Source organism: Odontesthes bonariensis, chromosome 10, assembly GCF_027942865.1.
Source record: "Odontesthes bonariensis isolate fOdoBon6 chromosome 10, fOdoBon6.hap1, whole genome shotgun sequence".
Taxonomy (NCBI): domain Eukaryota; kingdom Metazoa; phylum Chordata; class Actinopteri; order Atheriniformes; family Atherinopsidae; genus Odontesthes; species Odontesthes bonariensis.
In genome coordinates, this window is record NC_134515.1 from 11,857,097 (window position 1) to 11,884,355 (window position 27,259).

The 27,259-nt window shown below is 41.7% G+C and overlaps 1 protein-coding gene across 1 annotated transcript; it reads right to left on the minus strand.

Moving 5' to 3' along the window:
- Window positions 1-99: 99 nt before the first annotated feature.
- On the minus strand, window positions 100-26,726 carry spen (spen family transcriptional repressor). The gene is made up of 15 exons (XM_075476288.1): window positions 26,315-26,726; window positions 23,244-23,564; window positions 15,170-15,781; window positions 12,771-12,928; window positions 12,428-12,628; window positions 12,203-12,354; window positions 11,981-12,106; window positions 11,716-11,829; window positions 11,526-11,639; window positions 11,331-11,431; window positions 3,424-11,239; window positions 2,982-3,326; window positions 2,680-2,874; window positions 2,342-2,500; window positions 100-2,214 (listed from the first exon to the last, which is right to left on the minus strand). Exons 1-15 carry the CDS (start codon window positions 26,395-26,397, stop codon window positions 2,083-2,085), a joined length of 10,629 nt encoding a protein of 3,542 aa, XP_075332403.1. The 5' UTR covers window positions 26,398-26,726; the 3' UTR covers window positions 100-2,082.
- Window positions 26,727-27,259: the final 533 nt, after the last annotated feature.

Here is a 27,259-nt window from a genome sequence, read left to right on the forward strand (position 1 = left end):
GCTGAACAGATAAAATGTTGATTACAGGTTGCTTTAAGGGACACACCAGTTTGCATCTGAACACAACCAGAATCAATAACCAAACAAAAAGACCAAACACAGAGTTAGGGACCATTTAATGATCTTCAGAAGTAAGTTAAACAACCATTTATGTTACAGTTTAAAATGTCCTCATGGAGGAACAGCAAAATACACTCAAAATGAAGATTGATCAAAAGACATTTTTCATATTAATCACCGTTTAAAGATTGTTTTTTTTTTTTTTTTTCTGTCATTTGTATATCAAAAATTATAAGTGCCTTCAACGTAACCATGAGCGTATTCAGCTTGCAGTCATGGAAATATTTACACCACAAAACTGACAAGCATGGTTTTACTTTCAGCATCGGTTTCATACACCTCATCTCTCCTGTCTCTTATCAGACTGCTTTGTTTTGTTGCACAAAACAAAAATGAAGACCCTGAAGAAAGACAACTGTAATGGGGGAAATACACAAGAGCACAGATTAAGGACATCAGTATTTACAGCTTGGCTCAAGCAGACAGTTGAGATGAGGGAGGGACACAGATGATCGACACATCCATTAGCGGCATGATGTCAAGTATAAGTCACATTCTTTGCCTTTATGATCCCATCTTACCCTTTAAGATCTGAAAATAAAGCATGCCATAGCACACCTGACACAAAGGAGTGGCCTAAATGACTTCAGTATGCAATTCTTAATACACGAGGAGAATGGTTTTCGGACAGCAGGGGGCAGTACAGGATCACATGGGGGAATGAAACGGAAACAGAGAAATGCAACCCCTTCAGTACAAAAGAAAATCCTTCAGATGAAGATAAGTTTTCATCATGTAAAAAGCACTGTAGTAACAGCATTATGTTGATGAACAACACCAAAAACAAGAGAATAAAACAAAAATTGAACGTGCCCTCTGAATGGCAAAATACAAAGTCACATATGAAAATAGATTCTGATCAAATGTAGTTTTACATACATAAGTGTGTTGAGCATTTGCAGAAGATATTTTGGCACAAAATCAATTTGTGTTTTATTTGTTTTTGCAAATGTCCTTCAAAATGTTCCACATTCTTGCCCTGCCCAAAGAAAAAAAGTGGAAAAAAAATAAATACAAAAAGAGAAAACGAGAAACAGGACAGAAATAAAGAAACAAATATTTCATGTTCTGTCTTTTAAAATAATTAACTTGGTCTTACCACATTGTTTCAGTTTTTAAATATTTATAATATTTACAGTTTTAGCATTGTCCGCATTACCGTTAGGCTTAAAGAAAAAAAAAAAAAAAAAAAAAAGAAATATTCTTAATATAGTCCCCTGTTGAGGCATTGAGTGTAAACTGTACAACTCTTTAACGTCCCATCACGAGTTCCTGGGGTGGGGAACACTTTGCGATGGAAAGCCGAGTCCGGAAATGACGTAGAAATTTGCTGATGGTGAAGGAGCAAAAGCAGTAAAAGCAGTATGACTAATGAGGCTAAAATGATTCTTGATCATTTTCCAGGCATTGATTTCTTTACTCTAGCACAAGCATGACTGATCACAAGAATAAATCCATAACATGTATCATTTTATACTCAAATCTGTACATAGTTCAACATAGTGCAATGACTTCTCACATCATCTTTTTTTTTTTAAAAACAAAACAAAACAAAAAAAAAATCACAATCACTTTTATGAAGGTAAAAAATATCCCATTGGAAGGTCACCATCCACAGCTTTATGAATGTCATGACTACAAAAGGCTGTGTACACCACCTCCAAAAATGGCCAAAAAAAATGAGGAGAAATCAGTAATGATCATCAAAAATCCCCATTCGACCCTTTGTATCCTCTTCAAAAGGGTATAGTTTTTGGAATTCATCATCACTGGGTGACTTAAGGACTTGGTGAAGTGAAGGAGAAAGGATGAGTCCAAGATAAATTAGTTGATTTTTTTTTTTTTTTTTTTTTTTTTTTTTAAAGTAAAACTCATACAAATATGAGACAATTCCAGTTTTCAAACTGTCAAAAAGGGCTGGTGTTGGCTTTGTTCAGGAAAAAATAAATAAAATGGAGGTAATTAAACTGAGGCAATAACAATCATGAGGTGAGGGGAAATGCTGGAGATGCTGTTGAGAAGGTCCGGGGCCAGGCGTGAAAGGTGGCTCTCCGAGAATTCACATGGTGGGAAAATCTGCACCACATAAGCTGGCTGTATATCAAGAGATGAAAAGGGTATGATGAGAGAAGCAAGGAAACTTCATGACAGGGCATTTCATTATTACATACAGCTAAACTTTAGGACAGGTAAAACCGTATGTACTTAAATAACTACAAACCTGATAAGAGCCAGGATTGGGCACGTTAATGATGCCAGCTGCCTGTTTGGCTTGCAAGTAGGTGATAAAGCCACTTTTCAAGGCTTGGGTTTGACCAAGAACGTCGTCTTGATCTCGACCACAGGGTAGGGCCAGAAGCAAACAGTAGTCATTTTCCACCTGCCATGAAAATTATATTTAGTTTATTCATTTAAATGTAAAACAAAATAATCACATCATATTCTAAAGTTTGATCACAAATTCAGCTGCTCACAAATTCAACTTTTCTAATCAATAACTGATATGTTTGATTCTTACATTTTACAATCTGTCATTTTGGACTAAATAAGAACACTCACAGTCATTCTGCGTGCCACACTGTCCAACTGGGAAGCCTCAAGCCTCATCCTCTGGACAATACGAAGAAGAGAACCTCCCTCTGGAGGCGGCAGGGAGCGCTGGGACAGTACGGTGTTGCCAGACACAAAATGCAACTGGACAGCAGCCTGGTCATTCTTCAGAGCCAACATGCCTTGCCATACTATAGGATATTTCTGCAGAAACAAAACAGAAAATGTTTTTAAGCATATCACCCTCTTTGGCATCATCTTGAAAATTAATTCCATGTATAACGACAGTGCCGGCTCATCAATCTTCTTACCTTCAAAAGCTGCACCATGTCAATGGACCGATGTCCTGAATGCTCCAGCTTGGCATCATGCCGTGGCTGTTGTGAGCTCGACGAGGGCACCGTTGGTGGAGGAGTAAGTAGGAACGCTGGAGGGCCTTTCTGTAGAGATAGGTCTGGCTTGTGCGTAAGACCCATAGGGGACATCAAGGGAGACTGGTATGATGGTGAGACTGTGTCCCCTGATATTCGGGAAATGTGAGAGATGTCTGAAGAGGTAGCATGGCGAAGAAGGGAGCCCTCAGACTTGGAGTCACTTCCTCCCCCATGTGACTGAGACATTTTACCTCTGTTACCAAGCTCTGGCTCTGGAGGGACCTGTATAAGAAAATGGGCACAACGTTTAATGATAACCATTTAAGTAATACATAAATATTTGCAAAAAATGAGCATGCAATAAAGCATATCAAGTTACCTGTGAAGATGTAATGCCTTGGTTACCAAGGTTGTGTCCAGAAAACTGGGTCGGAAAGCCCCTCATGTCTCGATATACGGGAAAGGAGCCTGCCCCTCCAGGATGCATCAGCTGAACCCCATGGGGGTGAGGAGACACCATCACAGGACTAGATGCATGGACTCCTCGAATTCTACTTTCATTGGAGGTCGGATGTATCAGTTTTCCTTCGAGTGGTTTCAGAGGTTCTTTTGACGAAAGCTCAATGTTCTTTCCCAATATAGGACTTTTTGATGGCCCGGAGATGTTGCCTGAAGATGTTGTTCCAGTCTCTGGTTTGCGTGACTGTCTTGCTTCCACAGTGGCCTGCTCTCCCAGTTGCTGGTGCATGAGTATGCGCTGGTGCATGTCTCTGTACTGATCCATGCGAATGCTTGGGTGGAGCCCTCTGTGATCACTGTGAACCATCATTACTTCTGACTGAAATTGGGAAACCGAAGGCCTACTAAGAGCTTGGTTGAAGTGTCTGGCCTCTTCTTCATTTACACTGTTGCCACCAATTCCAGACACTGATCCTTGGGGATTTGAATGAGATTGCAAAACCATATCTCGAATTACATTAGGCTGTGGTGTTTTTGAGCGCTGTGTAGGCCCTGGGTGTGGAGAAGAGAGGGAATCACCTCGCCTTCCATAGTTTATCCCAGACATGGGTGGGTTATTCAATCTGGCTTCATGAGCCATTGACTGAGTGATACTGTGAGGCTGAATTATCACAGAGGATTGTTCCGAGTGTGAGTGATGCACACTAGAGTGGTACGTAGACATCGGTGGCATCCCATGACTGAGAACAACGGATGTTCCAATAGGAGAGCTGCTTGGTGGACAGGCTTTGACAAAGGGTGAAGGGGAGTGACCAGCTGTTCGTGGAGACTGGGGTTCTTGCTTGAGGTGCAGGGCTGATCGATCATTTGCCATGCCTGGGCTAGGACTCATGCGTGTTCCTGATAATGATGGGTGGTGTGGACTCATGACAGGGCTTAGGTTAGACTGAACAGCTTTGCCTAGGTCCATCTTTTTCGCCAGGGGGTCTGTCACAAGTCCTCTCTTGCCATGCTGCTGTTGAATAACAGCTTGGTTGTACATCAAGACTTGAGAAGAACTGACTGGTGGTTGGAACATCTTTACCACCCCCTGAGACCCTGTGTGATATGGAGCTTCAGATTTGTCACATCCAAGACTCTCCTGCTTGGTACTGGAAATGACAGGTTGAGAATTATAGGACTGGCCTGTCAAAAGAACTCCTGTGTGCCCATAACTTGCATTACTTAGGGCTACTTTTGGGGTAGTTGACTGGGATGATGTGATAAGTGGGTCTTGCTTTATCTGAGATTTGGATACAGATTGCTGGAACTCGATATCACCAGCGCTAGCTTGAGGAATCTGACTAATTTTGGCCCTCATTCTATGGGGTCCTTCAGTTTTCTGACCAGAATAACTTAGAACAACAACACCCTCTGATGTATTGACCCTAAGACCAGGGCTGGAACCTGCTTGATAGGGAGTTGGCTCAACAACCGAGCGCCCTCTAGTCCCATCCTCAACTAAATCCATGCCAAGGCACCGACTATTCTCATTGGAGTTTGATCTATACTTCTGCTTAGGAATGGGCAAGCCAATGGTTCGGTTGCTTAGGGAAATTCGAGGAGTTTCTTCTGTATCATAAGGCATTGGAATTCGACTTATCACTGAGGTAGCAGGAGAAATGACTGTATGCTGAGTCTTCTCTCCACAGTTCTGTTGGGACTCTGTCAGTGGAGATGGTTTATGATGGACAGGATGGGGTGAGAATGGTGGCCTCTCTTCAAGATACAACTGTCTTGAGCCCACTGTATCGGTGGGATTTGAACCCTCTGACATTCGGGAAGGACCTGACAGTGCAGTTGTGACTTTAGTCGTAGGTATAGAATTACTGTTTGATGCTGTCACATATTTAGGTTCCATAAGGATTTTTCTTAAAGTACTGGAACTAAGGTCAATATCAGAGGCCTTGGTGTCAGGGGGCATTGGGGGATTTGCTGAAGGGGTTCCAAGTGCAGTCGATGCAGGTACAGAGGGAGTTACCACTGTGACGTGACATGACGGAGCCACATAGATTCTGCTTTCCTCAGATCTCTGAGGCCAGTCAAGTGAAAGGGGCATTTTGGCAGGTCTCGCGAGGGGTGCACTGAACTGGGTAACAGGCTGAGAGCGTACAGGGCTGAAAGTAGTAGTACATGGCTCTGGTGCAAGGGGATGCTTTTTACTCGCAGAGATGTTGCCTGTGTCTGAATGAAATGCAGATTCTTTGGGTACGGGCTGTTCAACCTCCGGTTGTTCTGCCTCTTTGGGTGTGTCTACAGTTATAGCACTTGTAACATCACGCCTACAAGTTGCAACAGCAGTGACCAAAGAAGCTGCTGCAGTGTCCCCAGCTGTAACAGTAGGTGCTTTTGATTTAAGGGTTTCTGGATCATCTGGGATTGACTCAGGTAACTTGACAGGGGAGGGTTCCAACTGAGAAACCTCTTCAGCAGTATCCACTTTTCTGTTAGCTGCACCTTTACGATTTCTTGACTTCTTTGGGGTTTTGGCTCTAACTTTACCTGTTTTCTTAGGTGTTTCAAGTAGAATAGGTTCATCAGCTGCCTTAGATTCTACTACTGACCCCTTTGGGCTTGGTGACTGGGAATCATCATCTAGGTCCCCGGCAAGAATACTATTGATTACCATATGTGTCTCAGGTTCCATAATCTCATTGGAGGATGAGGAAGAGGATATTACAGATTCAGGGGTAGGAGCAAGAGTAGAGTAAGTTGGGGGAGCTGTGAACCCATCTGCATCTGCACAGATTTCCTCAGCTGTAATGGAATCAATAGCAGCTGCAAGTTCAGTTTCACTTGCAGGAATGGTTCGCTTCTCCTCCTCAACTTCACCTTCTGGTTCCACTATGACAGGGGTGGATACACTAGGTTGTCCTGAGGGTGGCTCCTTATACTGTCGAGAAGGTTGGTCAGCTGTAAGTTTGGCTATATTTTCTACTGCTTGCTCTAGTTCCATCTGTTGTGCTAACAGAACAGCAGCTGGATCAGCAGGAAGTTCAGGTTCTGAAAGTGTGTCCTCTTTTTCCTGTGAAACAAACTCTTCGGACTCTTTTGGAAAGTCTATCATCTGTTCTCCCTCATTATCTTGTACTACTGGCTTGCTTTTTGTTATCGTAGCAGCTTTAAAAGTCTCAGGCTCAACATCTTGAGAACGAAGTAAACCTTTAACATCATCAACACTAACACGGATCTCAAGATTTTTTAAACTGTGTGATTTGTCCTCAGGGACCTGCTTTGTATTTCGTTTTAGCCTCGGGGTTTTCATTTTAATACTCTTTTCAGTCTCTTGATTTCTCTCAGAGGAGGTGGTGTCTATCTTTTCATTATCAGCATCAGTAGATTTTTTTCCACTGGAATCTTTTAAATCTTTTTCTATTCTGTGCACGGGGGAACTTGCATTTTCCTCCTTATCTAATAACTTGCCAAACAGTTCAGAATCAGCTTTTGCGTTTAGCTCCGACTCATCATGACTTGCTGAATTAGCTTGTTCAGCTAACACCGACTTACTTCCAGAAGATTTGTCTATTCTACTTCCTTTCTTGTTGACTGAAGTAGATGGAGTTAGTGGTGTTTGTTGCAGTTTCTGTGTGCGGGGTGAACGCCATCCCTCAGAGGCTTTTACAACTTCTACAGTACTTAATGTCTCTTTGACCTCTGTATCTAGTTCCAATATTTTCTTTTGATCCACTTTTTGAGGTGATAAATCCTCAGCTCGTTTAATGCCTCTCTTAGGAGGGCGTCCTCGTCTGGCATTAGTAGGAACTTGAACATCTTGCTGCACTGGTTCTTTATCAGCAGCACGTTTACGCATGCAGCGTGATGACTCTGCTACATCTTTAGCAGCTTGCTCATCTTCATGTAGCGTAGCGTAGACTGACCTTACATTCCTTCGACGTGTTCTCCCAAGAATCAAACTTGGCTCAAGGTTTTGCTCTGAATCTGACGCATGTATTGGTGACTTGGATGTGGTCTTAGACTCAAATGCTATTTTAGGTGCTTCTGCTCGAGGAGAGGCCTTTTTGAGTTTTTCCTTGTCAATGCGCTCACTTTTTCGCGTTGCCGGTTTTTCAGTGCTGACATTTTGAGCTGGTTGTGCAGTACGCAGTACAGACAGGGGTTTTGCCCTTTTACCTTTAGGCTGTCTGCGGTTTGGTAATGGTTTTATTTCAGCCTCCAGCTCTGGCATACATGGCTCACTATCTGTCTCATTTTTCTGAGATTCCTCAAAGTGTTTTGTTTCCTCATTTTTAATTTCAGACTCTTTCATCATCTCTAATTTTTCTTCTACTTTTGAGAAATCAGAGTAAGCAAATTCTGCAGTCTGTTTCTCAAAGGCACTTAGGGAACCACCAGGAGTGGGAGGCTTATCTTCCACAACAGGATTATGTTCCACCGCCAAACTATCACCACATTTAATTTTGGGTTCAATTAACTCGGCTTTTGTTTCGGTTTCATTTTCTGGTTCTGAAATTGTAAGTGTAGGTGCAATGTTTAGTTTGGGAGCAGCTGATTTTAAATCTTCCACAGGAAGAGAATGGGATGGGGACATTTCCAGAAGTGGCTCCTCTTTTTCGTCTTTGACAAATGACACAGGCTGATCTGAGGATGGAGTCAAAACATCCTTCTTTTCTGATTGAGATGCTTCTTTGGGGGAAGAAACAGATGGTGAAACTGACAAGGTTAATGGGGGGCTGGCCAATTTGTCGTTAGCCTTAAGTGCTGGCTCAGATTCCTTATCAGACATGACATTATCGCAATAGTGATCTTCATCCCTTTTAATCTCCATCATTGAATCATTCTCAGCATCATGTGAGAGATGCTCCTTGTCTTTTTGTTGCTGAAGCTCCAAAAACCTACTATGGAAAAGCACTATGGGCTCTTGTGGGATGTCAGCTCCTCCAGATTCAGAATGTGGCTCAGACGCACCAAGCTTGGCAAAAGGCCTACTACTTCCATTTTCAAAATCATGGTCTTTCCGTTCGAGGCGCTGTAATCGCCGGGAATCCTGTTCAAAAATTGAACTGTGAAGGAAACGAGAGGCAAATAACTCCTGACGCTCTTGGTCCTGTGGCTTGAGTTCCTCCTTTTTATCATGCGGCTTTTCGTCAGAGTCAGTACGGATCTTTTTCTTTTTCATATACCAAGAAGGAATAGGTCGTGGTGCTAGCTCTGCCTTTTCCTTATCTGAACAGCTGTGGGAGACTGGAAAGCGTGAGGGAAGAAAAGACCAATTATCCTCCCTTGAGGAATACAAAGTTTTAGCTCTTTCAAGGAGTGCTTTTGTATCAGGAGTTATTGTTTTATCTAAAGCGAATGAGTAAAACTTATTTTTCTCCAAGGAGCCTGAAAGCTTGAGATCTGTGATCCTCTCATCGCGATCCCTGAGGATGTAAGACAAGGAACTGCTCGACTTAGGAGAGATGTGCTTACTTTCTCCATCATCATCAGAATCAGACTGCACTTCTCCAGGTTCCAAATCCGGGCTAATGCGTTTGTGGATGCTTTCTCGTTTAGAAATATCACTTGGGAATGTCATTTCCATTCTTAGAGAATCAGATTTCATCCGTCTTTCCCAATGTTGCATTAATTCATCATCACATCCAAGCAAGGATGTTTTAAGCTTTGAGAGCTCACTGTCAGAAGACTGAAAATGTCTGGCTGTAAGGCCAAAACTGTTCTTCAAAGATTCTGTGTGTGAAAATTTATCTGTTGCTGGAGAAGATTTTCTTTCTTTCTTTGTAACTGACAAAGAGATCTGGGCAGTTTCATCCTCCTCATTTTCAGAAAACTGAGCAGCTCCTTTAGAAGGTGGTATATTGTATATGTCTTCGTTCAACTTTTGAGAACTTGTAAAGTTGCACTCTCGTTTTACTTTGAGTATTTCAAAGTCAAAATTCTCAAATTTCTTTCGTTTACTAGAGGAGAAGTCATCATTGGAAATGTCCTGAATCGATTTCCCAACATCATGCATGATGAAGTCCTTTTCAAAATCAAACGTATCATTGTTGGGTGACTTTTCAAACTTAGTTAACTTATCAGGATCACCGAGTTTGGATCGCAGCCATTGACTCTGTTCAATTCGTTTTGTGCAAATATTAGTCTGGTCAATGTTCACAAAATGTTCATCTCCATCAGAATCTCTGTACTTTGCTCTCCCTTTTTCATTTTCAGACAAAACCAGTTTTTGTTCTTTTAATTCATCCAAATCAAGACTGCCGTCATCTGATATCTTTGTGAGAATGGAACTGTTTTCACTTTTTGAGCCCTCTAAATCCATTTTAAGGTAGGGAGAGCCTATCTGCTCCACAGAGTCATCACGCAGCTCCCTGAGATGAGACTGGCTCTCCAGAGGAAGTCCTACAGGGTTGCTTTCACTGTCTAGTCCATCTTTAGGACTGTTAGCTGAAGCCATCCGCACACATTTATCCTTATGATGCTCCTTTTTATGCATTCCTCGTATCAAAAGGTTCTTCTCCAAGTCTGTCTCCTTTGCATTGTTCCACAGTTTGTAAAGTCCAGGTCGACCAGGGTCCTCTTCAGTTGTTCTCTTTTGTCGATCCATTCTCCCGGAGTCTTCAAAACGCCTTTTCCTTGCAGCTAAACGGTCAATATCCACAGAAATACTATTGTCAAATCCAATTTCAGATTTTCCATGTTTTTTGGATTTGATTTTACTGTCCTTGTCAGTAACTTCCACTAGGCTGTGCAGATTTTTGTCTCTGGGCATCTTCCCATGCTTAGAGATGTCACCTTTTGATGATTCTGAGCGAAATGAAGGACTCCTCTGATCAGCTGTAGGTGATGCCAATCTAGGACTGTCACTCCCACCTCTCTGTATTTGCTTTTCCTGCACAGCATGACCAATCAATTTTCCTTCCTTTTCTTTAACACGTGTTAACTGCACCACACATGGGAGAAGGTCTAACCTTCCTTTGCTTGAGCTTTCCTTTAAGATTTTACCGGTCTTGCTTTGTAGTGCAGACTCAGGGCTCAAATCTCTTTCAAGCTCAGGTTCTGTCTCACATGTCTGGGTAATGGGTGACGTGACCTTAAGCTTCTTAAGCCTCTGTTTTTCACTTTTGTCTTTTTCACCTCGTTCTTTTCGCCCAGTTCTTTTTTCCTTTTCAACCAAATTCCCCCTTTCAATTTCAAAAACTCGATCCTTCTCAAGTTTTTCAGTTTTATTATATCTTTCAGATCGAGCCTTTTCCATTTTCTCAAACCTGGGAGGGGATATTGAACTGCAGCTACCACTTCTTTCAGAGGATGGACAACAAATTCGCCGATCTGAATCACTCGGTATCCTCTCAGAGAGTGAAGGAGATGCCGTAGGGCTAGCAGGACGACGAGTGGAAATGTGAGATGGGCTTTGGCTACGCTCAATGGTCCTCCGTCCATGATCACGTCCACGATCCGTTTCGAAGCGCTCCCTCTCTCTTTCACGTTCCCTTTGCAAATAGCTGTATTTGCGAATGTCCTGCTCATAAGGATCAGCTCTGTATTCCCGATATTCCCGAGGGTCCTCAAAGTATTGTGGATCATAGTAATCTCCCTGATATGGGTCCCATTCAGCGTAGAACTCTCGGCTTCTCGCAGAGTATTTACGTCGTGGATCTTCACTATATGTTCCAGGTGTTCGTACAGTCTCATAATATTGCCTCTCGGCTTGAAACTCGTATTGGGTTCGTCGCTCATCCCTGCAAAAGAATAAATTAAAATGGTTTCAGTTTTAGTATCAAACAATACGCAGGCAAAAGCATTTTTCTTTAACAAAAAAACAACACAAACCTTCTTTCAGAGAGTATGTCATAAAAGTCTCGAATATCCTGCCCAGACGCCTGCATCGAGCGATAGAAAGCCATCTGACTTTCCTGATTTGCAAAGTCCACCTAAATGAGAAACAGAAAATTCAGTTGCAACGTTACAGCCAATCAAGCACTGAGAGATCAATATGACTTCAAAGGAAAGCTATATTTTACTTGCCTTAATTTTACTGCCTCCTATCTTCCACCCCTTTGTGTCTTTGACTGCAGCTTGTGCATATTCAATGTTGTTATACAGGATGAGGGCCATTCCTTTCATCCGGTCAAACACAACCTGCAGGCCACAGTAAAATTGAAGGAGACAAAAGCCAACTATTGACCACTATGAGGAGGAAAATACACGAGCTTACCTTGACAACGTGTCCATAGCGGCAAAAATGACGTGTGAGAAACTGCTCAGTTGTGTTTGACGCCAATCCATCCAGCCAAACGCATGTTGTAGGCATACTCTTTCCAAAGCCCAGCTGGAAAATAAAGAATAAACATCAGCAATTATTTTTCATATTCAACACCTTATACATGTAGTTTTCATTATTAATGCTGAGTAGTCCGGAGAGACAAAACAGCGTAGTGTTGTAAAGGTAAGATTTAAAATCAGATCTTCATAAAACACACCTTTAGTCTGTTGTTACCAAGATACTCGCCATCCATCTTCTTAATGGCCTTGCAGACACTGGCAATGTCGCAGTATTGTAGAAAAGCATACTGTGGGGCTCCATTCACCTTCTTAATGTCGATATCCTTTGAAGACGGTGAAAACAAATAAATTCTGTCTGTAAGCATGGTAATCTCATTGCATACAGCAAGAGTCTCAACCACTTAACAATGTTAACCTACCACTATTTCTCCAAAGCGTTGAAAGACATTAAGCAGGTCATTGTAGGTGGAGGTCTTCTCCAAGTTTCCAATGAATAATGTCCTTGTGGCCTTTGGATGAAACTCGTCAATCCTCTCATCCAAGGGCCGAAACTCATTCTCACTTTCTGTCTCTGAAAGGTGCAGAGTGTGAGCATGTGGATTTGCCAATATTCATTTGTGGTTCAATTAAAGAACAAAACTCACCAGGGCCATTCCAGGCTGTGACTTCAATCTGCATGCCAAAAAAAAGCTTTCCCTTTGATGCTCCAAGGGCTTTCTCTTGGTCTTCTTGCTGGCGGAAAAAGACAAGCCCATACCTCTCTTCTGAAGCTCCGTGGATTTGTACAGATGTTACTTTTCCATGTTTTTTGAATTCGTGAAACAAACCATCCTTTAGGCTTGTATCTGTAGAAAATATATCAAATGCATCACCTTTTCCACATTTCAAAGTGATTTGTTTCAATAAAATATGGCTCTTAAACTAAATCATGGGTTGAGAAATAAAACATTTTAAAAAATGTTTTTTTTTTGGCACCATTAAACTTACCTGTGGAGCGTACAGGAAGATTCTGGACCTTGATGCCAAAGCTTTTACGTGGTTCATCCTTGTCAAGGGAGGATATAGGAAGAGCTGAGGGTGCCGGGACAGCAGCAGACTGCACAGAACGTGCTGGAGAGTCGTCACTTGAGCTACTGCTAGAATCACTGGAGCAAAAGAGGAACACAAATTTAAAAATGGAAACAAGCCTCACATTTTACCTCTGAAGATGTATGATAGAAAGTGTTATTGTCTTGTCACTGCCTTCATCCAACACTATAGGATCTTTTTACAGAGATTCAGGTAATCCTAAACATCTGCTGCAAACTGATTTGAACAAACACAAAGATTTGTATTTATCGTGCAGTGCTTCTAGTTATTCTATAATGAATACTCAATAACATATGTGTGACATGATTGTTATAAACACTGATTCAAAGGAGATAAAATCCGGGTTTGTTCTGTCTAAACCCCAGAGATGAAAGGATAGACTACAAAAGGTTTTGAAAAGACGATATTATACGCATTTTTCAGATTCAAAGCTTATGTAATGTGACGTGAATGGTTCATTCAGTGCCTTTTTTGTTGGCTCTTTCCTCCTCATTTGACACTTATGTGGTGCATCTGGTACTCTGTATTAAAAAAAAATAATGTTTACAAAAATAAGGATTTGCATGAGTGGCATATTCATGGCTGCCACCTCCACCTTCTCTCTCAAACGATTCCCATGTCTGTCTCAGCTTTCTAGGCCCTGTGCTGTTTGTTTCCTTCTCACTTTCTCCTCCTGTGCTCAGACTCTCCCGGAAGTGCCGCTGACAGAGCCTGGCCTGTGGGAGTGGGCAGGCAGCCAGCACTGGCCAGAAATTTCCAGTTCCAACTGGATCTCACGGAGGGGGGGGAGCAATTACCCATACACAGAGGTAGGCAGTGAGAAAAATATAGCAGCCGTCTCCTGAAATGCCCCCCATAGCACTTCCTCATCAAACCACATGTGTCGCTACATGTCGTTCAGAGCTGTGTCCAAAGGTGATGCAGTCGGGGGAAAAAAAACAAACAACTGAAGTGGACTTAAGTAAATAGCCTATATTTAGTGGTAGAAATCCGAATGGAAAGAGTTCTCCACCATTTGACTATTTTGATGTTTTTAATTCATCTGAAAGAACTTGAAAATATAATTGTTACTACAAACAGAGCCACACTGCATCAAACAAAAAGGCTGGATTAGCAAGTCAAATGAAAACCAACAGGAGTCAATGGCATTACAAGACTGATGGTCCCTGTAACACCTGAACTCAAAACACAGCAAGGAAAACGTCAGGATTACAAACAGAGCAGTCATTGTAGTAATTACGCCTGTTGTATTAATATCACTCAACGAAATGTTAAAGAGATGGAGTATGAGACGCTAAATCATTTATGGTGGCAGATGAGTCACATGACTGTTCGATAGCAGTACATAAGGTAACCAGAAACACCCTCAAACACCAGCCGAACGCAGTGAATATTAACAAATAAGCATGGGGAGAGGAGACTTGCTCCATGCTAAGCAAAGCGAACCTTAACCCAATCTTAACAACACAAAAAGTGTGTCATTAAAGCAGTTACAAAGGTCTTCTTTTTTCTTATTTTTGTTACTTTGACTCCTACCAGCAATTACTCATCCAACAGCCCCGTGAAAATGGCTTTGTCATTTGAAAAATTCACTAATGATTACACCAGAGGGGCAAAGTGACAACACGAAAAAGAGGCTGTCACCCATAAACAGACACCACCTTTAAAATGATTTTTTTCAACAAGCAGACACTTGAGGCTCCACCCTATGGGTCATACAAGATATGTATGACAACACTGACAATGTATGTCTTGAGTTAAAGAAAACCAAACGTTCCAAGTTTGGCCGTGATATTAGATCTTTTTTTCTTCTTTTAAGAACTTACATACGATGAAAGTGAGCACAAGTTAAATCATCACCAAAATATTAATCTTATTTCATTAAAAATGGACTGACACGATGACTGAGTATAAAGGGATATAACATTAAGTCTGATAAGACAAACCACAGCTTCTGAATTGATGCATGTTGAGCAATATTTAGCCCTAGATAAGACTCCCTGCTAACCATCGACGGAAATTAAATTTACACAAGTATCAGCTTGTCAGAGAATGTGGTCTCAACTTAAAAACTGTTGCATAACTTCATTGGGCCAGTAGAGCTGATAAAAACCTATGCTGAAGAAACGACATTGTCATGAAGACGGCATCAACCGAAGCTAATGTGAAATCTCAATTGATTTCAATGCATACAAGTCAGTTTGGATCCAAAAGGGCCACAGAATAGGATGCACAAGGGTAAACAACAGCCATGTACAAGGGAGGAAATGTTGATGGCATGATTCAGCTTCACTCACCTGCCACTCGTGCTGCTGCTGGTGCTGCTGACTGAGTCTGAACTGGAGGAGCGGCTGCGAGAGCCTGACCCACTGTGGGAGCGTGGAGGACGGGCAGCCTGACTCACCAGTCTCTGAGGAGAGGGATTTCGTGAATGTGTTGAATGTGGAGACCGGCTACGGCTGTGGCGGTACGACCGCTCTCCCCGCCGCCCGCGGTCCTCCCGATAAAGGTCCCTGTGAACCACACTGGCCAAAGCAAAAGGTTCTCTGGCACGAGACTCATAGCGAGGCTCTGGTGCCTCAAAGCGACAAGGGCTCCTGCTGTGGGAGCGGTAGAAGCCAACCCCGCTGGATGTAGATCCTCCACTTCCTCCCGTTGAGGCTCCGGCTGATCCACTAGCTCCTGTGCTTCCAGGAACGGCGCTTACTATAGTTACAACTCCTGAGGACACGGCTGTACCGCTTCCACTGGAGGTACCAGACCCACTCCCAGCTGTGCTTAGAGTCCTCTCCCTTGCATCACGATAATAGTCTGTTTCATAGTGCCGTTGACGGTCGAAACTGCTTCCAGGACGTTCGTGATGTCCATAGGCACCGTGATCATACGCCCGATCCCGACTTTCAGCAGTCCTAAAGAACATGAAGAGACAGCAAATTACTTTGCAGTTACACTTGAGTCATTCAAGACAGGTGCTGGCATCATACAGTGAACAAAAATTCACCAGGCGTATGGTGGGTTTGTCATTTTTAGACGCGGGGAAAGAAGGAGCAAATTGTTTTTTGCATCTTAAAAGAGAATTCTTTACTGCTGTGCAGACTGAACTACAAGTGGGTTTTAATGATTGACTGGTTCAGATACGTGAGCATCAAGTCTTTAGATTAAACACATCCGTTTTCTCTGCCGTCATCAGAGCAACAGAAAACGCTGTAAGCCAACTATCTTTTATGCATTCCTGTAAACTTTATGATTACTATATCCAAACAAACATCTTCTCTATCTCAGAGAAATAGTGTTTCTTTTAACAAATTTTCCCGCTTAAACATCGGAGAAATACTTGGATCTTACAGTGGTGAGAACCTACAACTATCCTGAAAAGAAAGAAAAAGTCAACATAGCACACAAAGAGGACATTTTCAGCATATACACCAGACACCTGGTGTATAAAGGAACAGAAGTGTGCAGCTTAATTCAAAGCTTAATTGAACAACATAGCAGACTTGCTTGCACAAAAGACTAGTTTTGATAAAGGAATGGCAGATTGTGTCTTTGTACACTGCCAAGTCATGCTGATCTTGTAACATCCAGCAAATATAAGAAAGGCCACTTTTTGAAGCATTTAATCATGAATCTAAGAGCTTATTTTGAGGTTTCTCTATGTGACTAATAATAAGCCTATTGTTTATAATTTAACATCACTTGTTCCTTCTGACAAACAAAACTCTTCAAAGCATCTTTTGGCAAGATGCACCCTAGAAACTGTGCTAATAAGGACATTCTGTTCAGACTTGAACATCCTCTTTCTGAATATGGCAATCAGAATTTAATTTGGCAATACAACTGCTGTGTCATTACAGCAGTCATATTACAAAACTCACCCTAATGAGCAGGACAGGACAGCAATTACTGCTGTTTGAGTTTAGATCAAATTATAATCAGTAAATTAGCCATGGTGTTCCAACATGGGGCCCAATATGGTTTAATATGACAAAACTTAAACTCCTCATTAAAAGGCCACTTTAAATAAGAGACTGTTTAATTTTTCATCCAAGAGAAATATTTGGGATTTTAGGACTAAATGAAGCTCTGCTGTGATATGCCAATGTAAAATGAAGGCATTATTCCAGTTTATTGAAGAAACATTTAGTATGTAGGCCAGGTTCCCGTCGGGAGTAATGAGCAAGCATGAATTGCACTAAATAAGTGAACACTTTAAATAATGTACTGCAAATTCTACAAAAATGATGGTATCCAACATTTCTTGCTTGTAAAAAAAAAACAAAAAATCATATTAATAACATAATATTTTAAAATGGACATATTGTAAAACTGCAATTTGTTTCCTATGGTTGATTCTGTGAAAGATGAGTAAATCCCATACTCCTGATGCTGCAACATTTAGTAAGTAATTACACTGGAATGGTGCAACTATAACAAACTATTTGGCTACACTGGACATGTACCACAGAATGGGTCCAGGCTATTTTTGTTTAGGAAGGTTCCCAGCCGAACGAAACCGCCTGGAAGTATTTAAGTCGCAGCCGTGATAAGAGCCGTGTTTGAATTTTCTAAATGCTGAAGGAAAGGAGCTTCAGTGCTTCTTTTATCTGCCTTAACATAGGAAACACTGGACCGTCTGTTATGAAAGAAAGGAGATTATTTTGTCCCACAATTCCCTGCAGCTGCAAAATTCAAAGCGAGGCTTGGTTATTTTCATCCTACTAACTAACTGATTTGTGTGCATAAATATGAGGACAGGAGGGTCAGTGTGAGCTGCCCATGACAACGCGAGTCACTTTGAGCCTTTTTTTTAAAGTTAAATTATGAACCTGTTAATAAGGTTGTCTGTTATATCTTATCATACTAATATGATATTCATGTTATAGCCTCTTTAAAACAGCTTGATAAGAATGCGTTAGATGAAGAGTCTAAAGCACTTTTAGTGTAGTTTTAGTGCTGCAGACCCACATCACAGCTTAGTGTAAGTGTGGTCCAATTCTCATTACCCCGTGGCTGTTTTTTTCTGAAGTCTCTAAGAAATTCTCGTACCATCTTAAACCCACAACATTTTCCAACCAGGTCAAGGAAAAGAGCTTAGGATACGTCGATAGGGGGTCATTTTTTTGATTCTTCGACCGCAACCAATCCTGTATCCTGTTACTGGTTCCCTGGCAGCACAGGTACAGAGTACGACTGTGTGTGTCAAAGACAAAGCACAACCATGTTTTTGTTTCGGGTATGTGATGCATCTTCAGTTTTTGGACCAGCAAAGTGATGTGAATTCACCGGAAAAATAAATATCACGTCTGTCTTCTGGTGTTTTAATTTAAAAAAATAAAGACACTCAACTTGTTTCAAAATACAAAAGGAAGTCCGACCTATTTTTACATTTGCAGAGAGGATCTCGGGCTGCTCTCACGCCTGCCGTACCCAGCTTTATTGATTATAGTGCAAGAGTTACTGTAGCAGCCGCTCTGCACATGTTATGTGTTCAGTGTAATCGCAGCTTGAATTTCAACTGAATTAGATGTTCCACCTCCTTACAGAGTAATGATCATTATATCATATATGAGAAAAGAGGAATGAAACTCCAGCTTATTCCCTTGGTGGATCCATCAATCCTCATATCTGCTTTATCCTGTTCAGGGCCGTAGGAGACTGAAGCTTATTTCCTGGAGAGATTTAATACAATTTTTCTCAGTCAAAACTACTGAAAGCACCTAAATCGTTTAAATCTTCGAATTACTTGGACATGTATTCTTCTTTAAGAAGCCTATGCTATTAATGCGTGCTGGCTGCTTAACTGTTTACATAAAGACATTTGTAAAGTCCAAACTTCAGACACTCTGTGGTTAGAATCTTTATACAAAAATTCACTTGCTTTTCATATAAACAAAAATGTCAGTCAAATGCATTTTATTTTAAATATCAAATGCAAAAGTTGGTCATTGCTTCCTTATGTGTTTGTAATGTTTTTGTGTTATTACAGCTTCAACATATGGCTTTTCTCCTTTAAAATTTTTCCCGTTAGTTGTTTTTGGATGAAGGAATTTGTCAACCAGTTATGTGGAAACTGAATCTGGCAAATTAAAATATTTAAATGTATAATCAAATTCTATTCAGGGTGATTCAAAGCAAACATCAGCGGCTATATATTGATCCATTTCAATTTCGTTAATTCAAAACTGCACTGAAATGAGCTGCCTGCATCCAAACCGACGAAAACGTGTGCTACAGAGGGCTGCTGCCAATTCTCTGAAGATGTATCACATAATCATCTTCCTCTGCACCACTGGTGCCCTACGATGTCCTGAAAGGCGATTTGGTAAATGATGGCTTGGATGACTTTCTTAAAAATCCTCAAATTAGCCTTTACACCTAACACCTACATTTTACTGCCAAAATTGAGAGGACTTCCCTAGAGGAACCTGTAAGCCTCTGTACAAAAAACCAAAACCTTTTTGTAAAAAACCCTTTGTTCTCTGTGGCATTTTCCACCAAAGACTCTAGCCATGGGGTAAAAAGACAAAAGATTGTACAGGCTTTACATACTCCCCCGAACGTTGACGTTAAATTGGTTTAGGAGAAAAGCGCCATGTCTTGTCCCTGCACTATACAGAAACGTACAACGGGTTGGGGGCAAATTCTGTTTCAGCTTATTGGATTCAATCCTCTGTGTGCTGGATTCATGAATAACATCTATGGCGTAAGGATGTGTGCTGTGAAATTGATGGATTACCTTGACCCCCAGATGCTCTCCAAAAATGCTAATTTGGTGGCGCAGGCTCACTGCTCAACAGATACCCTTCAATTTTAACTTTACACAAATCAGGTTCTACATTATTCATAGAGCTTAAAAAATAATTCAGTTAGACTTTTTTTGGGGCCAAATTTCCATCAGTATGTGATTATTAGTCAACTCTTTTGCATGCTGAGCACATGAACCGTTTTTGGGATTACGTGAGCAGCATAATTATGAGGACGCATTCCAGCAGCGTGAAAAAAAGGCATTCTATATACGTGGACTCTGTCGTATGGGTGCAATACATGCAGACTCATGACTAAACGGATTAACTGACTTGTCCCAACAGGCTAAAGCACAAATTATGGAACTTGGATTTCATAATACTATGTTGTAATATTAAAGCATAGCATATTGCATTCTCTTTGCAAACTAAACTGAAAGGGAATCTGGAAATAAACCAAGCCAGTTTTGTGGTAATTGAGTAAATGGATTCCAAATCAATGTAATCCATCAAACTGACAATTTAGTGATCCCAGTATTGCAAATGGATTGTGCTTGATGACTTGCAACATTACCTGCTGCCCTATAAGAGAACCTGGAACAAAAGGAATAGCTACCCCTGTGTAAACACTAGAGAACGATAAATCATAAACTAGTCATAAATCTTACAATAAAAACTAATAGAAACAGAGTACGAGCGCAACAAAAATTATTCAAAATGGATGCAATTTTCTCTGCAGTGTATGGTTGAGAATCCAGTTTCAGTCTGCAGGGACCAGTTTTACAGTTGTTTTATTCTATTCCTTTCCCCTAAAAAGGAAGAGACGACTTCAAATCTGCATTTGCAGTGAAGAAGACACTCATGATCAAACTGTTAATACTATATTTATTACAGATCTGAATATTCAGATTTATTTTCAACGAAACAATCATTTTGTCGACTTATCTTTGCCACCAAATCTACTTCTTGAATCTAGTTTTGTCTGAAAAAAAAAGACGTTTTAATCTGAAATGTATTTACAGCTGAGAAAAATGGAATATCAAGCGAAAATCTTTGATCATTTTGAGTTCATCTTTACAATTCTGTTAATAAACTATGTTAGTGGTTAATAACAGTTGTAAAAATGTTCAAGTTTGACCTAGTGAATTTTTTAGAACTGAGCAATCTGAGATATTATTTTCAAAATATCATTTTCAAGAAAATAACACTGAGGGGAAAAAATTCTCATTTCATTAATTTATTTAGCATTTTAGACTAAAACGTGCCCTTACTTTCACTCTTCCTCTAATCGTTGAATGTCAGCCCTGAAGCACATCACTTCCCTTCATTTCTCCGCATAAATTACAAATGTGGGAAAGGGAAATTTTAAATTTTCCTTTAAAGGGCTTTTTAAAAGATTAACTGGCTCAATACTTTTTTTTTTTTTTTTTAAATGAAGGCAGTTCGATATATATCTAAAAAGGAACGTTTTCATTCATCTCCAGCTGCATTATAAAACTATTAAACACAGGAGAACAGAGGGGCAGGAGCTGAGGGTGGGGTCAGGTGAGAGGAAGAGAAAGGAAAACAATACGAGGTGAGTTACAAATTTCTGAATACAGACATTCAGGTAGTAATAAAAAGTCTAGGTGTCAGCTATTTTGGTTAGTGGGGAAAATGGAGAGAGACAGGGGTTCAAACTAGGGGGTTAGAGAGGACAGCTAAAATACACAGGGCAGGACATACCAACCTTTTGAGAGAGTGGTAACTTGACCTATAATTCCAAATACAATTTAGGGAGATAGAACTTTGTGAGCAAAAAATGGGCAAAAACGTTGAGTGGAGGAGGGGAAAAAAAAAAATCGAAGCACAAATGTTCACGTTTCAAAGCATAATCCTCATCTTCTTGGCGTGGGACCTCATGTCCACAGACAAACTGGAATGTCTCTTTTAGTTAAAATTCACAGATCCAAGTTAGGCTGTTTTGCACGCTGGAAAATGTCAGAGTTCATATATCCATCCAAACTTAAGGTGGGAAAAGAAGTGTTGCACTCGGGTCAAAGTGAAATAACAAAAATCCAGAGGCCCATCTTCGGTAAATTGGTCACCGATTCCTCGACAGCATCGATAAAAGTGAAAATTAAAGTCTTGCACCTTCTTTTCTGAAGTCCCGAACATCCACTTTGGTAACACTGTGCACAGCCGTGAAGGAATCAAATTCCTTGTACAGGGAGGAAAATTTGACCCAGGTAAGATTAGGAGTGAAGATGTCTTGTAAAGTAATCCAGATTAATGTTCATAGTGGCGTTGCATTCATCCAAAGGGTGGAGATGATACAATACAGTTCTGAGCCTCATGGATGTCCGTGTCTGTTGTCTGTCCATCATCTCTTTCATGAGAAGAACAGATTGTGTGTAGTCCAAACCTGGGCTGAGTCCATGGGAAGTGTGGTTCACAGGTGCAGTTTAGCCTCTGATTCTATGCAATTCAGTAATTGTATCCACAGTTTAGTTGTATAGTTCCACGTTTACAAAGGAGGCAGTAATCCACAAACACGCAGTAGGTTATCTCCATTGGAAAGGTTGCTCATGTCTCCAGTCACATTTCCAGCATGCTTCTTTGATTTGTATGATCCAAACAAAGTCCTTGCTGATCCTCAGCAAATCTCAGTCATTGCAGCGTAAAAATAATCTCCACAAAAATAAGGCAGGCAAAAAAAAAAAAAAAAAAGGAAGTCTTTTGCTCACTTGTTGTCTCTACTGAGTTGGATTACCAGTAGAGTTCTCCCAGCATTTAATTTGTAATGCCCTGATTAGATATAATCCCAAATAAAACCATAAACAAAAAGGAAAAAAGAAAAAAAAAACAGAGAAAGCAACCCATACCTTTAGCATGATAGCTTATTCTTCATGTGTCTGGCCAGTGTTAATCCAACAGTGGGGAATAAATATCCTGTGTAGGTTATCCACATGACTCCAACCCACGAGAGAAGTGAGCACCTCGGTGAGGTGAGCACAATAACTGAAAACAAAATCAGACTAATCCAAACAATGGTGTCTTATACCTGTAATGTGTGTTGGTGTCTTGGTTGGTTTGTTACATGAGGCAAAATTGGTGACATTAATCCATCGAACAGGGTACGTAACTCCAGATTAGGGGAATCCCAGGGATGGCCGCTGGACCACTCTCTCTCTTTCTTTCTGTCTTTCTTTCTCTCCCCTTCTCCCTCTCTTTCTCTCTCCAGCAATCTCCAATAATCCCGGGAAATTTTACGATATCCAATCTTTGATCGTGTTTGCCGCAACTGATACATCCACCTCAAAGAGATGTTTAAGCTCACAAAGATAATCCCCAACAGCCACTTAAACTACCTCCTATTCATGTAAGCAACAGATACACTTGTGTACAAACACGCTCTCATTTCTGAATGCATCAGTGTCTAACTGAAAATATGAATCCAGGAGCTCTGGCCACACTTTGAGGACCTTAGATGGGATCCCTAAAAGATTTCATTCTTGAGCATGAACTCTTTTCCTCCTCTTTAACCCCCAAACAAGTAAATGAATAGATGGTGGAAAGATGCTTGGAGGCAATGTGTTTACCAGAAACCACGCTTCGCCCTGCCTTCAGAGAAACTTTGTCCACTTACCCGTCTAGTCTGCGTTCATAGCGTCCATCTCTGCTGTGAAGCGACGTGGGGGCCCCATACACAGCCCCCCCTGCCGCCCTTGTGAACCCTGATACATCCCGGCCACGAGAGCCTAAGGACAGACTATCGTCCAGCCCCCTCGCTGCACTAGGAATTGTGCCTGGTTCATTGTAATCAGTGCGCAGGTCTCTGTCCCCCATCTTGTTGATAGCATTGTGAGCCTTTTGAGCACTTTTAATGTCCACAAAATCCACAAAGGCTGCAACTCCACCTTCTGAACCCCGCTTGGGCAGGACCTTGACACTCTCCACTCGTCCATATCTAAGATTTAAGAAGGAAAAAAAACAAAAAAAAAAACAAAAGGAAAAGCATGGTGATCACCAGGTTTTCAAACTCAAATATGCTGCATTGGTGCTTACAGATTCTAACACAAGGTGTTCTGCTTGAATTCTTTCAAAACATTCATTATTTATCAGTCATTTCACAGATGTCACCTTTTGCAAATACCATATTGCTGAAATCCACTGTGTCAATGTGAGTGCGCGGCGTGTGTGTGTGCGCGCGCGCGCGAGCGAGCGAGCGTGTGTGTGAGCTCCGTGTGGGTGAAGGGGTGGGAGGTAAGGTGGTTTTGTTACTCTTGCTTTCCTCTCTGTGCTTCAAGGCAACAGTAACCCAGCAACTAGACTTGAACCTTGGAACATTGCATGTTAATAAATGCATATGATTTCTGACATTAGCGTGTCCTCGAGCTCTCCTAAGACTATAGCCACTGGGAAACGCACAGAAGCCCAAGCTGTTTATACAGAGGTCTTGATTTTGTGAATTAAAACAGGGCATAACAACGGTGTAGTTTTACATTTTGAACATCATTCCTTCTCTACCCCACCCCCCCATTCTTGAAAAATACCCTCTTATGGCAATAGAGTTTTTAATATATATATATATGTATACATATACACAATTGTCCAGTAATCAAGCTGTAAATGCCAAACTCCCTTAATAAATCATGGTTTATTTGACATATAGGAAGGCTGTTACACAAAATGTACAAGTCCAAGTGATTACAAAACTCGCTATCATCTTTCTGCAGCGAGTCCAGCTCAAAAGAAAAAAAGAAAAGAAAGAAATAATTCTCCTGCGGGAGTGGGTTTTTGCTGCTTGACAGAGACAGTAGGGTGCCCATAAATTTATTGGCATGCCAGTTCCCTACATTGAACAGCCCCCGACGCCATTTTAGAAAAGCTGTTCACACTGCTTACTCATTCTGCCGTCCCCCATCTTCAATGACTTCTATCACACATTTGGCTGTCATGCACCTGCATACTCTGACTACCTCTGGGTTAACGCTGGGGATGAGGTAGCATGCTAAAAAAAGGAGCCGCCAGCACCGTTTCCCCTCTGCTATTACAATAACAGGCTGCCAGTCACCATCCCCCAAACAAAACGTTACGCACATCATACCAGGGGATTATGAAAATAAAACAGTATATAGGTAGCTCATCACAGCGCGTCCTGCGAGGCTGCTTGAGACAGTGCATTGCATCAGTCCACCGTGAATAAAAGGAAGCCTGAAAAGCACCACATTAATACAACCTAATATAGGCTATTCCATCCGACCGTGTTTTGGGGTATGTTTTGCCTTTCATTTAAATTTTTTCCCCCAATATTATATTATATTTGGGGCTTTCGTCCAATTTTGCGACGTCAACTAAGTTGGAGGGGATGGGGGTAAATGTAAAGTATAAGTAGACTATAGTGTTTTGTGGCAGTCTGGTCTCCAGCACATATGAACGGAGAAGCGGACTGCTATTTCCTTGACAGCCGAGGAGAAAGGCGAGAGCGCGCAGACAACCGTGACAGACAGACACACACACACACACACACGCACACACAAACATATTTACATTTTTTTCAGTCCACTGAAGACAACAAAGAGCTAAAAAGCCAATAAATTGTGCATGGGCTTGGTCTGCTCCAGCAGCCAGCCCCCCCACCCCAAAACAAACGAGCGCAGCTTAGTGGGAATATCGCGGGCTAAATTGAAATATGGATGCGCGGAGTCTGATTCTGCTCGATTCGGATCCCGCTGCAAGGCTGTGCGGGTCAGCGGCTGCGGGAAGCGGCGCGGCTTCAGTGTGGCAGAGTAGACAACCATTTTCTGCGCTCATGGGCGCACAAAGTAAACACAAGCAGGCTGCTAAAGCAGTACAATGCTGCCCGTTCAATCACAGCCGGTGTGCAACAATGCTGCAGCGTGATGTCGCGTCACCTTTGAGGGGTTTTTTTTGTTTGTTTTTTTTAATCAAAAAAATAATGTTAAGATTTAGGAGGTAAAAATGAGTTTTTACAGCCAGCTGCGGTCCATTTTAATGGACGAGTGCACAGTATGCCAATTACACACACTCTGTGCAGAGATCTGATTGGAAGCAGTGACCTGACCAACTCGCGGAGTCAAGTGAAACCCCAGAACCTCCGTCAGACATCAGAAACGCCAGGCGACAGACTCAATGTGCTCTGACTAAAGATGCAGGCTGGTAAAGGCATTGCTCGCGCAACGCCAGCAGCTCTCCAAGTGGGTTGAAGTTTGTTTACACTGATTTGTGTGCGTCTAATATCCACGTAAGGGAAAACGGTGTTTTCCTCGTGCCGATCTGGACCAAAGTCCAGGCTGTAAGTCACTACCTGGTAGAAATGTGCAATCACCCGACACGGGGGCACGCGTTAAGTTATCAGTCGAACAATAAGTTGGTGTCCGTGGCAGAATGGCAAAACCATATGTTCGCGAGCTGGCTGGCCGAGGCGTGCAAGCCGTTTTTGTTTTTTCCTCTCGGCTCAAAAGCAGCACACACACACACACAATGTTGCTCACGGAGAGCTGACAGCACAGCTGCCAAATGGGACTTTGCTACAGGGGAACCTCCTGCTTCATCCCGACTTCACTAAAATGTGACACAACAGAGGCAGGGAGATGCTGGCTGTGCACTCGTCGTTACATTACATGAAGAAAAAAATGTAAAAAAAAAAAAACACACACACACACACACATCTCTCTCCATGGTGCTCCTACTCACCGCTTGAAGTGCTCAATAATTTTCTCCTCTCGCACATTTTCGGGTAAATTTCCCACCCATAAATGTCTGGTTTCCCGGACCATACTGTGTGCTCCTGCTGCCCGATCATACAGATGAGTTAGCTGTGGCAGTTTCTCCGCGTGCAAAATACAGAAGAGCTGCAGAATAAGCGCCGAACAAGAAAAAAAGATACTTGACGAAAATCATTGACTGGTCGTTGTGACCCAATGTAAACCATTAAGGTTGGATCCCCGCACGCTGTTTGATACTCTTCACTGTTAAAAGCGCGATCTTGCACCTCCTCGTGAACGCGCTCCGGTCTGTTCCCGTGACTAGGCGCGTCCCTGACACCATGCGACCTTTGGGTGTCGAAAGAAAGCATGTAGCTTCCTAAAAAGATGCAGCAACTTCGCTTGTAATGAGAGGCACACCGCGCAGGCGTGGCTTTGTGTGAGAACTTCTTTTTTTCTCCCCGATGAGATAGTCGCCCCCCCGTGCGCATGCGTTAGAAAACCCCTGGCTGAGTGTTGGTGCTTTGACATCTGAGACGCTTTGACTCGCACAAGGATCCCATCGCTTCCAGTTAAGTACAAAAAAGTGAAGCAATTTCTGTGCAAAGTAAAATAAACCCACGTTTGGAACTTGTCAAATATTTTATTAATCACAATTGCCACAACTGTTTTCTTATCAAGCACAGAAGAACGGGGCTTTTAGATTCCCCAGCTCTTGTTTTGTCATTTAGAGCAAAGAACAGCGGTTACATGGTGTAACTGGGATGGTCTCCAACCTGACCAGCATCATAGGATTGAAAATTGGATGGATGCACATATAACTAATTACAATTACAATCTAAAACACAACGTTTACATTAACATTTTACACCAGAAAAATAATTGTAGGCCTATGTGCAGAATTTCAGTCGGTTTGAAGCTTCTGTCCCTCCAT

What these genes read in the sequence shown, in the direction of transcription:
- spen (XM_075476288.1), bottom strand. Translation starts at nt 26,397, where the DNA reads ATGGTCCGGGAAACCAGACATTTATGGGTGGGAAATTTACCCGAAAAT. An exon ending in ATTATTGAGCACTTCAAGCG is followed by an intron (nt 23,565 to 26,314) that starts GTGAGTAGGAGC and finishes CTTAAATCTTAG; the next exon opens with ATATGGACGAGTGGAGAGTG. An exon ending in ACATGGTGCAGCTTTTGAAG is followed by an intron (nt 2,875 to 2,981) that starts GTAAGAAGATTG and finishes TTGTTTCTGCAG; the next exon opens with AAATATCCTATAGTATGGCA.